Below are 17,180 nucleotides of genomic sequence, written 5' to 3' on the forward strand. Positions count from 1 at the left end.
TATTTTCTGAAGCAACTCAATGAATTATACCAAAACTAAAGAAAAACCATCAGTAGTTCAATTTGGTCAATTGTTTGGTTTTTTTTTTTTTTTTTAAAGATTTTATTTATTTGACAGAGAGAGATCACAAGTAGGCAGAGGGGGGGGAGGGAGCAGGCTCCCCACCGAGCAGAGAGCCCAATGCAGGCTTGATCCCAGGACCCTGGAATCATGACCTGAGCCGAAGGCAAGAGGCTTAACCCACTGAGACACCCAGGAGCCCCTGGTCAACTATGTAAGACTATATTTCACCCGTTAATGCATCCAGGCCATCAAATTCTGATGCTTAACAGTTACATGGAAGCTTGACTTTCACTGAGGGGTGACCTGCCCTGAAATCTTTTCCTTAGACTCTCATCCAGGCCTCTGGGGTTTCTAGTAAGATCATCTTTAAAGGCTTAAGTGAGTTAGTTTATTTTTTGAGAGAGAGCATGGGCAAGGGGTTGGGGGAGGGAGAGGGTGAGAGAGAACCCCAAGCATGTTCCACACTCAGTGAGGAGCCCGACTCGGGGCTCGATCTCACGACCCTGAGATCACAACCTGAGCTGCAATCAAGAGTTGGATGCTTAGCCAACTGAGCCACCCAGGTGACCCTCTGTATTTTATTTTTTTAAAGATTATTTATTTGTCAGAGAGAGAGACAGAGACAGAAAGAGAGCGCACAGGCAAAGGGAGAAGCAGGTTCCCCACTGAGCAAGGAGCCCAATGTGGGGCTTGATCCCAGAACCTGGGGATCATGACCTGAGCCGAAGGCAGGCGCTTAACTTACTGAGCCACCCAGGCGTCCCAAAACAGACAGTCTTAATATGTGCATTTTATCATTTCCCGATCATACCTCAAGAACGCTGAACATTTTTTAATACTTAATTTAATAATACTGTAAATTTTTAAACTTCTGAATGAAAAAGCATAAAATAAAATCTGTACTATCTTAAGTTCACTCATATTTCTAGGTTCCAGATGCTAAGTATACAAAGGCAGAAAACGACAGGTCTCAACTATGAGAACAGAAGGCTCTTATTTTAAGATTTGTTTACTTGGATTGAGGGAGGGGACGACAGAGAGCACGTGTGGGAGGGGGAGAGGGGGTAGGAGAAACTTCAGCAGACCCCACACTGAGCGTGGACCCCAAAGGGGGCCCCATCTCGTAACGCTGAGATCATGACCTGAGCTAAAACCAAGAGCCGGACGCTTCACCGACTGTGTCACCCAGATGCCCCAACGTACACATTGTTACACGCGCATATTAAACGGTCACTGAAATTACTCTTGTGGATGTGGCCCTCTCGAGTCAACTGATTTAATCCTCACAACCCTATGGGTAAGTTTAATTATTATTGCCATTTCATAGATGAGACAATGGAGACAGAGTTAAGTAAGCTGACCAAAGTTACAAAACCAAAAAGTAACCGGTTAGAATTTAAATCCAGGCTCTATGACTTGACCTTTTAGTCGGCTCGGGCTGCCATTACAAAATACCACAGACTGCAGGGTTTAAACAATAGAACTTAATTTTCTCACAGTTCTAGAAGCTGTAAGTTCTAAGATCTAGGTGGGGACAGATGTGGCTTCTCTTGGCTTGCAGATGGCCACCTTCTTGCTATGTCCTGACCTGGCCTTTCCTCTGTGTGAACACATCCCTGGCCACCTCTTCGTCTTTAAGGAACCTAGTCATATGGAATTGGGGCCCACCCTATTGGCTCTGGTTAATTTGATCCTGTCTGTAGAGACTATCTCCAAACACAGTTACCTCGGGAGCCACTGGTGATTGGGATTTCAACATACGAATTTTGACAGAACACAATTCAACCCATAACACCTGATGACCTCAACGTTACTAGATCTTCCGAAGGCCTGTTTTTGAACTGTAAAATAGTGCTACTGAGAATCCTCTTCACATAAAATGCTTAGCAATGCCTGGCACACAGTATCATCACTTTATAGACAAAGGAAACATAACTCAGAGAGATGGTGACTTGCCCTGTTTTCATCTCTCAGGTGGAATTCTTCCACTATACAACACTACTTTCCCGGACAAGCCAATGCATAATCTAGCAGAATTTTATATAATTTATAAATTTTCTGTATCTCTTACTTCCTTTCTCACAGTGTTTTTCTTGCTTTGTTATATACAAGGGAGTAAGAATTTAAAACTAATAAAAATTTCATTAGGATAGTATAATACTTTCCTGGGACTGTGTGTGACACTTTCATTCATCCTTTCTCCTGATTTACGAAGGCAACTGGCTATAGTCACAGTGATGAAGCCTTGGAAGACCCAGGCCTACTTTTAACGATTAGGAAAGAAAATCAACTCCATGTTTTTTTTTTTTTTAAACTAAGATTATACTTTATGGTTGCCTGGCATTCTACATCTATTACAGCTGCTTAATCCTCAACACAATCTTATGACCTTGCTTTATTTAGCTCTCATAAGAAGCACGTGAAGAAGGTATTATTCCCATTTTGCAGCTGAGAGAACAGGCACAGAGCAAGGTGCAGTGTGTTTAAGGTCAAACTTGACAATGACTTGACAAGCTTGACAGAACCAGAACTCTCACAGACATCTTCAAGTCTAAAGTCAAGGCTCTCCACTGTAGGCCACCCTCTCCTTTGGCAAGTGCAATACCTCACTTCTCGTCCTCTACATAAAGAGAGCAGGTGCTTGGCAGATGAGACAGTCTGATTTGGGGCAATCTGGACTAAGCTGCAAAAAAACCTTTTACATCCTTTACACGGGCCAAGTTTCCTGACCACTCTGACCACCACCAATCCCTTGGACCAATAGCTCTTTTAAGGCAGCAACCGGTCCCCATCTTTCCCAGTGTTCAGCTCACTGAGAGCTCATTAAAGTTCAACAGATAACTGAGACATGAGAGTTCGAGTAAATATTTGTTATATAATTGAATCTGAGCACATTCTTCCACTAGTGATGGCAACGGGTAATTTTCAGCACAATTCTACAAAAACATCAACAAAAAGAAACATTCAAAACCTTTCCACATCGTTTACAACAGAGAAGCCTATAGGTTTTTTCCAAAGATTTATTTTACAGAGAGCGAGAGAGTGAGCGAGCACACAAGTGGGAGGAGGGGCGGAGGGAGAGACAGACTCCTCAAGCAGACACCCCACTGCATGTGGAGACCAGGACGCTGAGATCATGACCTGAGCCAAAATCAAGAGCTGGGACGTTAACCGACTGAGCTACTCAGGGGCTCCTATAGGCTTTTTCCAATACCTCAACTCTAAGATCCACTGCCATCCACTCCTAACAGGGGCTGACCTGACTACCACCTTGAACACCCATTCCAGGCACAGTGCAATGAGACTTGCCAGCAAAGAACCAGCAATGGCTTGGTCTGTGCTTTCAGGAAAACAATTCTGCATGTGGGACACGGACATTCTTAATTCCCAGGGGGAACTATAATGGACGGGAAGGTCGATCTGAGAGCGGAACTGCTGTTCATCAAGGCCCCTGTGTCATAGAAAGGAGCCGTATTAAGCGAAATCAGGCTAACTTTTAGCTTCTCAAGAATATACCACCGCTTGGATTTTTTTTTTAAACATCAAGTTTGTTTTGCCACAAGCAGCCCAGGCAAGTCTTGACCGTACCATGGAAACTATCTGACCACTTCGGAGCTGCTGAGTACACAGGGAAGGGACGTGGGCAGACATGGCCAGAGCGGTCTTCTAAACTTTGCTCTAAACCCTCTGACAACTTCAGGTACTTCTGGATGTCCGTTTGTTCATCTCTGTTGCTTTTGTGTACCCTGTTGTGAACTGGCTATCACCTTCCTGGCTACCAATTTCATAGAGCTTTTGAAATAGATTTAAACAAACAAAAAACAAAAACAAAATTTGAGGTCCCAGAACAAAAGCATTCAATAAAAAATTGAAAGGATAAAGTATTGGAGCGCCTGGGTGGCTCAGTGGGTTAAAGTCTCTGCCTTTGACTTAGGTCATGATCTCGGGGTCCTGGGATCGAGTCCCACATTGGGCTCTCTGCTCAGCGGGGAGCCTGCTTCCTCCTCTCTCTCTGCCTGCCTCTCTGCCTACTTGTGATCTCTGTCAAATAAATAAATAAAATCTTAAAAAAAAAAAAAAGAAAGGATAAAGTATTATCAATACTATACTTGCTGTCTGAATTCATCTTTTCAAAGCATTCTCTGATTTGAGGCAGAAAATTAACTAGAAAACTAAAGAGGCACTCTAGGTTACCTTTTCTATATCAAGGAATCTTACAAATACTCTTTTCTGATGCCTTAAGACAGAAGACATTTCGGAGGGAAATGAAGAGCCACACAAATGGAATAATTCTGCAAATAGCCAAATTAAAATATTTATCCACTTATCACTGTAATATTTACTAAATACATACAATGTACACAAGGTACTGAACTAGATGCTGTAAGGAGACAGAATTGTCTAAGAAATGTCTACTCATCTGCCCATAGAGCAACTGGACTAGAAGATGAAACTTTTGTTTAGAAAGGATTCAAGTTTCCCTAGGACATGGAAGCGCACATTTCTTTTTTTCATCATTATGACTCCTGGCCTCGCAGAAAAATTTTAGAGAACGGTGGGGGAGAAACTCTTATCTGTTACTTTCCCCTGACTAGTGGCAGCTTTCTCAAGAGTTACACGGCTACAGAATGGCTGTAACTTCCAAAATAACCTGATTAAATCTGACACACTCATGACATGGGGGGAGAAAGAAACTCATGTGCCCTTCAGTTGCAATAAGAAAAGTTGAACCGTATTGTCAAGGAAAGCAGGAAGATCAAGATCATGCGGTCTGGAAAGAAGACCGAGAACGAAAGGGAGGAAATATTCCAAGTAACAGCCAGTCGCTTGGGATTCCTTGAATGCCCTGCCACATGCAATCACATATAGCTATGCAATGAAAGGAAAAGTTAAGGCCGATCTCACGCCTCACTTATGCTGAGCTTAAGAAAGAAAATTAAGACAACCTTTTCAAGTTATTCAAAGGCAAAGCTGCAGACTGGCCATTTAAGGGAAAGAGCTCATTAGATGGGGGGTAAACACTTGTTTAGCCATTAGTCAGCATCTTTACCCAATTAATTTAAAACAGGAAGCCCTAGATTTCCTTAAATTTATCACTATTAGTTTGCTAGAACTGATTGTTCCAACATAGAAATTCTTTGTGTGTGTTTACCTTCCCCTCTAGATTTATGGGCTCAACTGTTCTCAAAAATAGAACTTCTTCATATCTGCTGCTTTCACTTTTAATATTCTCTTTTCCCAAGCCACAGAACCGATGCGCGTCAACAGATGAAGTAAATGCGGAGAACCAGCTCTCCCATCCCAGGATCGAGGAGATAAAGAAGGGTCTGTAACCCCAGGCGGACAGAACGTCCTCACGATAAGGTCAAGATGACGTGAAGGAATCGACATCATGTCAAACGAAATTCTGTAGTAGTTACAGTTCTAATCTGGCCGGACCCCCTTTCAGGACAGCCGATCATCAAGAACATTGCTGTATTTGGAATTCAGACAGCAAGAATGCACAGCCTCTTCGCAGAAATGGAAAAGGACACTCAGCCAGCACTATGTCCTGTGGCGTAATCTCACGTGCAGCACACAAACAATTCTTGGTTGTTATTATTTTTTTGTAAATGAAAAGTAGATCAACTTACATGGCTCTCTGGCAATGAACTGAGGTACAGTGTTGGGCAGAGGAGTACTGGGGTTTGGAGTCCCTACTAGTTTGTTCTTGGCCATCTTCGTGTTTGCCTTAGCAAACTCTAGTCGTAGTGTTTGCGGAATTTCAGGATCGAAGCGGATGCCCTTTGGAAATAAAGAACAAATGGAAGATGTTTTCATTTCCTTAGAGTCAAACCGGAATGGTGACAAAATAAACACACCAGTAAATCCTGGTCTAGCAGAAAAAAAGGTCAGCGAGAGCCCTGGTTCTCACTACTTACACAGAACACACGAAAACCTGTAATACCACATGTCCAGAAAAGTCAAGGGAGATTTTGTTTACTTAATGAAAACATTTAGCTACATGTTTTTTCAATTACTTCTTTTCTTCCTGAACAAAAACATTCAGATTCAGGTTTTAAATATGGACTAGCAAATTCCTACCATAGTGAAAAACTTCAATTAATGGCCACTGATGAGAACAAAACAATTTCTGTAAAGCTCTGTGCATACTGGAAGTCGTGGAGCTCGAGGTCCTTTGCAGTGTTCTGACACTGGCCTAAAACAATGTCATTCTTCAACGCTTCAGTTTCATCACCCAGAAATAAAAGGGAGAAAACTCCCCTCCCTAACTAGAGAGCTTCCTTCATGGTGATACATGTACTGAGTCAGTAAAACAGGAACTAAGATTTAAATGTAACTAGTAGCACTTAATCCTAGTTAGCTTGGAAGTTTATATAAAATTTTAATGTCTTGATGTGGTAAAGTCCCAGTTTTGGTTAGAGCTGGCCTACTAGCTACATGGTTGGGGAGAAATCAGATGATACTATACAGGCCGAAGACAGGGTAGTCATTTCAATTACCCTTGACCCTATTACTGCAGTTTACCTAAAACAAACATACTCAATACATAACAAACATTATAAAAACACAAGATTTAGGACAAGATAAGTCTATTTTGAAACCCTCCCACCATTCAAGAATGCTTCCATTGGGGCGCCTGCGTGGCTCAGTCAGTTAAGCATCCGCCTTTGGCTCAGGTCATGATCTCAGGATCCTGGGATCTAGCCCAGAGTCTGGCTCCGTGCTCAGCGGGGAGACTCTGTCTCCCTCTCCCTCTGTCCCTCTGCCCCTACCCCCTCGTGCTTGCCCTCTGAAATAAAATCTTAAAAAAAAAAAAAAAAAAAAAAAGGGAATGCCTCTATCACTAAGTATAATGAATAATATCATATCTATTTTCCAATGTTATGGTGTCCAATAACAGTAACAAAAAGACATCCCAGTAGACTGCATAAATGTACATCCGAAACAGGCTCAGGTCCCATGTTTGTCTGTATGGTATGTTCTAGAAGGGGGTAGAGTTCTGAAAAGATGTATCCTATGAATATGGCTTTTCCGTTTAGTGCACATGTGAGCCTATGGGCCCCAAAGTCCCCTTTCTACTTAAATAGCTTGAAAAAAAAGTCAAAGCAATTCCCACCAGAAATCAGTAAGAATCTCTATGTACACCAGGATGAACAACTCTGAACTTCACAGGCTCAGCTCCAAAGCTGGGAAGAAGAGCCTGAGACTGGACGGTAGCAGCAAAACGAGAACTATGGGGGGAGGAGGAAAGAGAGGTGTCCCGGGAGGTACAACAAAAGCCACGGAGCCCTGACCTACAGACATCCTGGGGCAGGTGGAACGTCTCTGGGAGCCTGATTTATCCATTCTGAGAAGAAACCAACTGAAGGTGGCAAACAGGCATGGGCAGAAAGAGAAGGAACCCGCTTTGCACAGCCCTGACAACAAGAAGCGAAAAGGGGGGAGCCAGTTATAAAAAGTGTAAAAAGAACTTCTCTCCCCAAATGGTCTCAGCTTTTGTTTCAACTGAGGGAACATCAGTATTATCTTGCCAAAGACGTCTATGAGGAAGAGAAACAAAGCAGCATTCTGAAGTATTTCACTCTATCAAAGCTAATATCACAACAGAATAAATATTGCCAAATACGGACCCGAAGAGCGTCGTCTTCGCTGGGAGACTAATGCAGTCAGTCCCCGGCTATCATGTAAGGGGATGCTGTGGAAGGCTCGAGTATTCACAAGACACCCCAGGAGCTCACACAGTAACGATCTGCCATCAATTTCAGGGTGTCCTCCTTGGCGGTCAACTCCACCAATCTTCCTGTAAAGAAGGAACTTTCCTAAACCTGAGCCCACGTCACCTTGGTCACTGTGGTCAGGGCCCCAGTAGCCTGAGAAGAGCATCCTGGGACCGGCCAGTGGTCCTCTGGAGCTTCTAGCCTGGACAACAAGGAGGCAATGAGGCGGCACATCTGAATTCTGCATCCCAGCTCTTCCCCTCGTGTCCCAGAGTCAACAGAAGCTCTGCACAACATGCTTGCCTCTTAAGCCGCCTGGACTGGTGGCTTGTGTCCTAAGACATGCTGAATTGAGTCTCCCCCATTCCCAAGCCCCTCTTCCTATCCCTGTATGAGCTCAAGTAACAACACCCTCATGTTCCAAATCAGAGTTCCAGCTCCTTATTTAAAAAAAAAAAAAAAAAAAAAAAAAGCAAGCTCAGAAGTTAAAATGACCTAATTTGTTTGGCAGCTTATTCAGAGGCCGGAGGCTTAGAATACAAGCCGCATTCCTCTAACATCTTTAGCAGCAATACCATATTTGGTAATCAATATCCTGCTCGGCTCACTTCCTATCCAGAGGGATCAGCCAAGCCAAAAACATTCTAAATGTTAAAGGATGATGAAGAGGGGGAGAGGGAGCAGGTCTAGGGAGAACATGGAAATGGAAGGGAAATAAAAGAGGAAGATAGATAAGGCAACATTAAAAAAAAAAAAATGAAAACACACAAAAACACACCAAAAAACCAACCCAACACCTTGTGCTTTTAATTAAAGCCCTAGTAAGATTATTCTCCGGCCAGAGTGACCTCGCATTAAAGCCTGTCCGGATAAGATCGCTGCCACATCAGGGGCTCTGTGCCTCTCAGAGTCAGCTTCTTCCCTTTTGCCTGTAACTCACCAAGACTCTTCTTCTAATGCAGAGAAACCCTCCTCTTACACTGTAAACAGGAACTTATTTACACAGTTTCTGGCTAACAGCATGATGTCGATCTGAGAATACAGTTACTTAGAAGCAACCTAATCTGCCTGACTAGGCTACAAGGACAGCCAACAGCCTCTCTTCAAGGGGGCCTGAAACACACTCACCAAACCAATACAGGTTCCCACTGATCTACCAAGTCTGAAACCCCTCCGAGAGCAGGCTCCGGGAGGTATGAAGACTGTGGGGATAAAACAACGTACCTTCACAGTCCAGGATTCCTAAGAGTCTACCAGGGCAGTTTCAAATCATATGCTTTGGTGTCAGGGACGGAATGTTTATGTCCTCCCCAAATTCCTATACTGAAGCCCTAACCCCCAAAGTGATGGTATCTGGAGGTGGGGTCTAGATCCGCTAAAAGGGGATTAGTAAACGCTCATATGAGGAGGAAGAGACACCAGGATGGCTCTCCAACAGCACACACCAACGAAAGGCCACCCAAGCGGTCCGTGAGGACTGCAAGCAAGCCAAAGGGTTTGCACTAGATCCGGACTCTTGACAGTAACGTGATCCTGGACTTCCTCACCTCCAGAACCGAGAGAATTAACCATCTGCTGTTTGAACCATCGCAGTCCATCGTGTTTTGTTACAGCAGGCCCAGCGAGTCTTGCTAACATGCTAACACTTTCCTGGGCAAGTGTCTAAAATGCTGCACAGTACTTTTTCTGAACCTTCTGTGGCCTCCTACGCGTAATGTCCCCTTTTCCACGAGCCCTGGCACCAACCCCACCCACTCCCCAACATCACAGGGACTCGACCCGCAGGAACAGTCTTACTCCACTGGTGCATGGCCTGAGATTATAATCACTGGAAGCCCTAATAATTCAGTCTCAAAAGCTAGTAAGAACAACTAGCAACTCCTAAGGAAAATTTGAGCTCTGCATTTACTACTATGCTTTAAACTCAGTTACTGCATTCAGGGCTCTGCTGAAGAAATTTAAAACAACAACAACAACAACACACACACACTCCAACAACAACAACACTCTTTCCCCCTTTCTCTTAAATTAAACAAAGCTTAAGAAGTATTTGTAAATAAAGGTTAAAGAGATTTTTCTGAACTGTGGGCTTAAACCTCCAAGTGCAAATTTGTATCCTACTGATACTGAATTAACTTTCTAAGTTAGTTAGCTTAAAAATGCCATCTTACAGCTCAAAAGCTCTATCAAAACCTTGAGTCCTAAAGGGATAAGGAAAGAGCTAGTAGAAGAATGAAACACAAGAAAATGGGCAAGGTAGAATGACCAAATCCTGAGGACTGAAGCCCACAGAGATCCAGAGTCACTGGTAAACGAATTCTAGCTCCTCCAGAGACTTTCTAAGAGAAGATGGAGAAGCTATTACGCGAAGCCCAGATCCCAGGGAGCTCTCCAGTTTCTTCGGTACTTGTGACACTGGCTTCTGGTGCATTCTGGCTGGTGCTGGAATCATTTAGTAGCTGAAAGCAAGGTTTTGGGACCCTATGAAACTGAACCATTCTGAACGTAAAGGTACAACATCATTCCAACTCCTTAGTAATATCACCTGTCTTGGATTGATGTTATCCCACATGAGTAGGAATAAAGATTACTAGGAGTTTATTCACTGAATAATGGGGGGGGGGGGGCTATTCTACAATGATTAAAATATCCTTACGGGCTTACCTTCATATGCAATGTGCGGTCCTTGAGAAAACAAACCAGATATAAAAGACCTTTTGTGGAAAAATGGAGAAAACCAAATACAGAATACAAGCATAGGTGATATTTGGGAACTGTCAATTTTATTAGGTCTGAGATTATGGTAATTTAGGAAAATGTCTTTAGCTTTTAGTACTAAAATACAAAGACTGCAATGACAAAATACCACAATATGACAGCATGTATTTACGTTAAAATAATTAGGAAAAAAAAAATGAAGCCAATGTGGCAAAATGTTAAGTCGGTAAATTCTGGTGATGGGTTAATTACCTCTACTTCCTGGTATGCCTCAAGTTGCAGGACAGAAAGTTAAAAGGGGGGGGGTGCGCCTGGGTGGCTCAGCTGGTTAAGCATCTGCCTTTGGCTCAGGTCATGACCCTGGGGTCTCGTGAGCAACACAGCCATGGCAGAAAGTGACTGGTGAACGGCAGGGGGGGGGGCAGGGGGGGGGCAGAGGCATCATAGAGGAAGTGATGGAAGGACAGAAACTGACCAGGTGGCAGTCCAGGAAGGGGCTCAGCAGAGTGGCATGTGACAGGATGCACAGCAGGGGCAGGGTGCATGTGGCACCCACGCGTGCAGCAGCCGGCTGCGGGGAGATCACAGGGCCGTTCACACCACGAGGACGGACCCTGGAGTATGTGGCACGGCAGAGCTATTACAACTTTTTAAACTGGATAAATAATATCAGATTGAGTAGAGCCATGATGTTCAAGTGTTCGCAGGCATCAGAATCATCTCATTGACTTCCTGAATACGGAGTGCTGAGCACCCCACCTCCCGAGTCTCCGATTCAGTAGGTCTAGGAGGGCACCTGAGAACCGGCATTTCTAACAAGTTCCCAAGCTGACGCTAGGACTGCCCGCACAGGGCTATCCGAGAATCACTGGCGTGGAGGGCAGTTCCGGTAGTGCCAGCGCAGCAGGGCTGAAAGCCGACACGGAACAGACAAGACGTGAAGCAGTCAGAGCAGATCTGGAAAGAGAAGGTGTTTGGGGTGGCTGCCGGGGTGGCCCCTCTTCTATAGGAGGGCACCCAGAGGTCAGGGTCCACCTTCTAAGCCCTTACTTCCCTAGCAACAGCTCTGGCTAGTCAAGGGACCGGGGCTGCCCTAAATGACCAAACGTGTTTTTTATTCTGAGGATTTCAACCTTGAGTATCAGTGACAGAAAATGGAGGTGATGGGCAGTAAGTCCCCTTGACAGTCTCCCACTACAGGAAATGTCGCCCAGTCCCTGTCACTGAGGTCTTCCGAGCTGTCCTGATGTTTGATGAAGGCTTACTTGGGACATTCTTCAAACCTGAGAGCGAGCAGCTTCCCCCTGTGTCTTCACAATAAAAGCAGGTTGGTTTGTCAGTCCTGGAGAACTAGTTTTAGGGACAATGAAAGCATTCATTTAGAGAAAATACTGGTAAAGAATGAGGCAAGGCTACAGCCACCCCCGTGCAGCACAAGGTTAAGAAAAAAAGAACAACAGTGTTCAGTAGTCTGGCAGGGAGAGGAGACCATACACACTTGGACGTGAACACAATCTGTGTGAGCCCCGGAATGTTCACAGTGGGACCGATTAACCTGCTAAGAGTGGTAACTTTGGGGGTGCTTTGTGGGGAGGGGGAGAGCACTTGTGTTTTGAATAGTTTGTATTCTGTTTATGACAAATATGCTTAATCTGAAAAGTTAGAATTTATAAAATCTGAGTAAAAAGGCGGAAGGAGGAAAGCTGGCAGGAGAGGACTCCTAGCGGATGCTAGCAGAGGCGGAAGAGAACAGGAGAAGACACCCTAGAGCAGAGCCCTCTACTAGCTGCATTAGTGGTTTCTCTTCAGTTTTTAAAAAAGTGTTTTGAAGGAACTTCTGATTTAAAGAAAAGCTGCAAACACAGTACAAACAACTCGTGTATGCCCTCTGCCCAGACCCCCCTCCCCACTCTTTCCTGCCTGAACTGCGTAAGAGGAAGATGAAGCACGATGCCCCTTTACCCTTTACGGTTTGATTTCCCAAAAGCCAAGACATCTGTTTCCCTGATCGAGGATCTACTCCAGAGTCATATTGAGCACTGAGCTGTCATCTCTTTAGTCTCCCGGGACATCTTCCTTTGTCCTTGTCTTCTGTGACCTTGACATTTTTGGGGGGAGTACAGGCTATTTTGTAGAATGTCCTTCAATTTGGGTTTATCTGATTTGTTTTTTTATTAGATTCAGGTTATGCATTTTTGGCAGGAGTATCACAGAAAAGATGTGTCATTCTCAGTGTACCAAATCAGGAGGCACATGATGTCATTTTTGTCCCATTACTAGTGACAACTTTGATCACTTGCCAAGTTTTTCCACTATAAGGTTATTTTTTTTAATTAAAAAAATAGATCTCCTAATTAAAGATCTCCTAGAGAGATACTTAAGAGACTATATAAATACCCTGTTTCTCATTAAGCTTTCACCAATTTTAACATCTATTGATTCTTGCCTGAAGCAATCACTACTATTGCAATTGTCAAATGCTGATTTGCTACTCTCATCATTCCTTCTATATTTTTTTTCTCTTCTAAAGAAAAGCTTACCTTTCTGCCCCATCTACCGTTTATTTAGTCGTCTATTCATTTGTTCGCTCATTATCAGTACTGATTCATAGCTTCTTGGACTTGACGATTTATAATTACTATTTGTCTCGGTACTCAGATCATTCCAGCTCTGTATACACACGCACACAAATACTTTCACATCCTTATCTATTTCTCTACATCTATTTAGATATATTAAAAACACTGGGGCCCTTGGGTGGCTCAGTGCGTTAAGCCTCTGCCTTCAGCTCAGGTCATGGTCTCAGGGTCCTGGGATCGAGTCCCACATCAGGCTCTCTGCTTGGTGGGGAGCCTGCTTCCCCCACTTCTCTCTCTGCCTGCCTCTCTGCCTACCTGTGATCTCTCTGTCAAATAAATAAAATCTTCAAACAACAACAACAAAAACACAAATCTGTACTTGTGCTCCAATTCCAACCTCACATCACTGGGTTAATTCTAGTCTCCTCTCTCCATGTTTCTAACTCCTTCTCTGCACTATACATTTATGTATTTGCTCAGTCCAGGACGGCATACTAAGTTGTTTCAGAAATCCTGCAACAGTATCAACGTAAAAACAACCTGGCTAACTCAAGTTCAATATTTACAGTTCTTTTTGACTTTTTAGCCTGAAAGTATACAGCGGGTATGTATATTCAAGAACTACTCGCCTTCGGTCTCCTGCCCCTGCTTCAGTGTGGCTGCATTACTCATTGGAAACACAGTCTGACTCAGTCCTTTTGCTTTGTATTCCGCTTGGGTCTCTCCCCATCCTTGTCTTTATGTATTCATAGAAGGTAAGACTGTTTTACCACTTAAAAAGTTAAAAGTTGATTCAACAACCCATTCATCAATTTTATGTCTGGGGACTAAAAAGCTGAGGACCTAGAATTTTGGCACCCCCTTGCCACCTGCTGGGACATCCTAAGATCCTGAACCTTTAAAAGGAAGCATCTAACCCAACATTTCTGATCAAATTTGTTGTAGCTAATTTTTATTTAATTTTCAACTTCTAACTACAATATGTTGGACTGTTTTTTACACGGGGGAGAGAGAAGGGAAAGGGATAGATAACTGGAGCTTCATCTGCTGTAAAAAACACCGCTTTTATAAAGGATCCCTGAAGTTCATGGCCCGAAGCAAGGGGAGGGAGCATTTCTCTGGGCTGAATTGTTCTGGATGCCTGGTTTCTCCCAGTTACAGTCCCAGGCTGAAAGCCTTTACAAAGCCCAATACCAGCAAATTGAAATGTTTAGGATTATTCCATTTGGTGAAGGATAGGAAACCACTGGAAAGTAACAGGCTACCTCTACTGGTCATTCCATGGTCAGTGGACTCTGCCCTTCTCTGGGAGACAGTCAAGCTACCCAGTTCTTTTCGAAAAAAAGGTCGTTTCCTACCAGAATCTTCTAGGCGTTTCACACCCACTCCTTTCTGATCAGTAATCCAGCCAATCTGACCTGTACTGGATGTCCTGGGTCAGACGAAACTGTTACCCCCTTTTTTTGGGGTCAAAGAAAAGTAATAAGGCGGCAGCCATTCCCTAAGACTCCACTGCATATGCTGAAAGTGTTTCCTGGCTGATTCTAATAAGCTTTTTACTGACCCTTTCCTCCATCCCCAAATCCAGCCGAAAACCCACTGGTGCTTGAAAGGAATGTGGGGCATCCAGAAAACCCTGCCTAGCCAGGTGTCTAAGCTGAAGAGGAGAAACAAACGCCCTTTAAGTTGTATGTTTTAACCAATTCATTCCGACTTTCTAATACAGAATGAGAGGAATCGGTCACCAGAAACCATACCTGTAGTACAGTAAAACCTCAGCGTATGAAAATCCATTTTCTTTTCTAATCATCTGCTCAGTTCTTCCTTAGCCTTGGGAATCTTCTAACCTTTACAAATGAAGTCAATGAAACCATCCTGTCTGCAGGAAATGAGAAACCTCAGGAAAGGAGCTCAAGCCAAGGTCAAGCTTAGGAGTGGCCACTCTCTGACCTCTTCTAATCTAATCTCGGTACCTGCATCTCGACTTCTCTACACTCCACACCTCCCTCCTTATCTCCGTTTCTGGTACTAAACTGCAGATCTTTCAAGAGCCGGGAGTCCTGACGTGCCTCTTTAGGTTCACCCAAGCAGAGACCCCCCCCAGTACATCTCCGGGGCGACTTCACAACCTGCTCTAACAAACTCGAAGACTCAGAGCTCCACCAGGTGGCAGCTGATCTGCCTGGTGTCCACTGCTGGCCTCTCTCACCACGGACGGAGTCTTAACTTTTTTTTTAAGATTTGATTTTATTTGACAGACAGGGAGAGACGGAACACAAGCAACAGGTCGGAGACTTAACTTTTTTTTAAGATTTGATTTGACGGATAGGGAGAGAGGGAACACAAGCAGCAGGAGGGAGAAGCAGACTCTCCACAGAGCAGGGAGCCCCACACGGGGCTCAACCCCAGAACTCTAGGATCACGACCTGAGCTGAAGGCAGACGGTTAACGACTGAGCCACCCAGGCACCCTAAGTTACAACTTTTTTTTTTTTTTAAGATTTTTTAAATTTTTTATTTGACAGACATCACAAGTAGGCAGAGAGGCAGGCAGAGAGGGGGGGTGGGGAAGCAGGCTCCCTGCTGAGCAGAGAGCCCCATGTGGGGCTCAACCCCAGGACCCTGAGACCATGACCTGAGCCGAAGGCAGAGGCTTAACCCACTGAGGCACCCAAGTGTTCCCTAAGTTATAACTTTTAATGCGTTTCTTTCTCTTTTTGAAGGCAGAGATTATCCCACAAGGCAGAAGAAATCAGTATAGTGGGACTGAGGCAGGGGGCAGTGGGGAAGGGTGGAGACAGGGAGCACTGACTTCCTTCTAAATTTTCAAAGATCAGACACAAAAGTTGAAGCAACATCGCTCATTTCTGTAAAAGGTGGTACATTAAACTGTATCTTTGGGGAAGGAAGAACTCGTTCAATTCTCAGGAGTAAGTAAAGAGACTGACCTACTCTGCTGACGGCACGCAGGCTTTGTAAAGCACTTAACATACTTAGGTACTGTGATCACAACCCTGGCTGCGTTTTAGTCAACAGCTATCCATTTCCTCAGCAACCTCTTAGCTTCTCCTGTAAGAGACTTAGTGCTCCAACACCAGTTGCCTCTGCTACCGCAGACGAGACACGCTGATAAATCAGTTCTCTCCCCTGCTGCTGACTAGAACAAGTTCGTAAATAAAAGAGAACGATTATTACCTATATATGCTGCACTCGACAGATTTCCAGTCGTGGTATGTGGGGAAAGATACAGCCAAGAGATTCAGAGGTTGGAGGGAGCTTCATTATGTTATACTATCCAGCCACAAAAATACATTTAGGTCCTTTCTTGCTAAATGGCCAAATATTAAAAATCTATTTATGACTTTGGTTTCTATTTATTTAATGTTGGCTTACCTCAAAATTAAATGTTATCCTTAAAGTTGCTAGAATACCATAAGCTATTTTTAACAGCTTTATGAAATATAATTTACATATCCTAAAATTCACCCTTTGGGGCTCAATTCAGTGAGTTTTCATATAGTCACTGGGTTATATAACCATCACCACTATAGAGCTTAAATACATTTTCATAGCCCTCTAAAGAAATTCTGTATCCAGCAGTAGCCTCTCATTCCTCCCCCTCCCCACTCTTCAACTTACCCCTCAAACCAATAATCTGCTTGCAGTCTCCATGCCTATTTACTCTGGATACTTCCTATAAATGGAATCATACAATACATGGTCCTTTGTGACTGGCTTTTTTCATCCAGAATAACGTTTTCAAAGTTCATCTATATTATACCCCATAGGAGACCCTCACTGCTTTTTATTGACAAATACTAATCCACTGTACAAATACATCATATTTTGTTTCCCCTTTCCTCACTTCATGGACATTGGGTCGTTTCCACTCTTTTTTGGCGGCAAAATCTTGTATCAATTTTTTGTGTGGACACAACTCTATAGGAGTGCCACTGTTGAACCCTATGTCAACTTTTTTGAAGAACTGTAAAACTCTTTTCCAACATGGATATACCATTTCAATCCTACTACCAATGCAAGAGTATCCCAATTTTTTCACCTCCTCGCCAACACTTGTGATTGCCTTTATTATCTCAGCC

General features: G+C 43.7%; 1 protein-coding gene across 9 annotated transcripts in view; it reads right to left on the reverse strand.

Annotated features, from left to right (window-relative positions):
- The window catches only part of RBPMS (RNA binding protein, mRNA processing factor), a 172,523-nt gene that overhangs the window by 57,332 nt on the left and 98,011 nt on the right, over positions 1 to 17,180 (reverse strand). For all 9 annotated transcript variants that reach the window (XM_045069401.1, XM_045069397.1, XM_045069399.1 and 6 more), the window contains exon 5: positions 5,697 to 5,847. In XM_045069401.1, coding sequence (XP_044925336.1) covers positions 5,697 to 5,847 — 151 coding nt within the window. The remainder of the gene's footprint in view (positions 1 to 5,696; positions 5,848 to 17,180) is intronic.

The sequence above is a fragment of the Mustela putorius genome, unplaced genomic scaffold (assembly GCF_011764305.1).
Source record: "Mustela putorius furo isolate JIRA1106 unplaced genomic scaffold, ASM1176430v1.1 tig00003932_pilon_pilon_pilon:0A:0A, whole genome shotgun sequence".
NCBI lineage: Eukaryota > Metazoa > Chordata > Mammalia > Carnivora > Mustelidae > Mustela > Mustela putorius.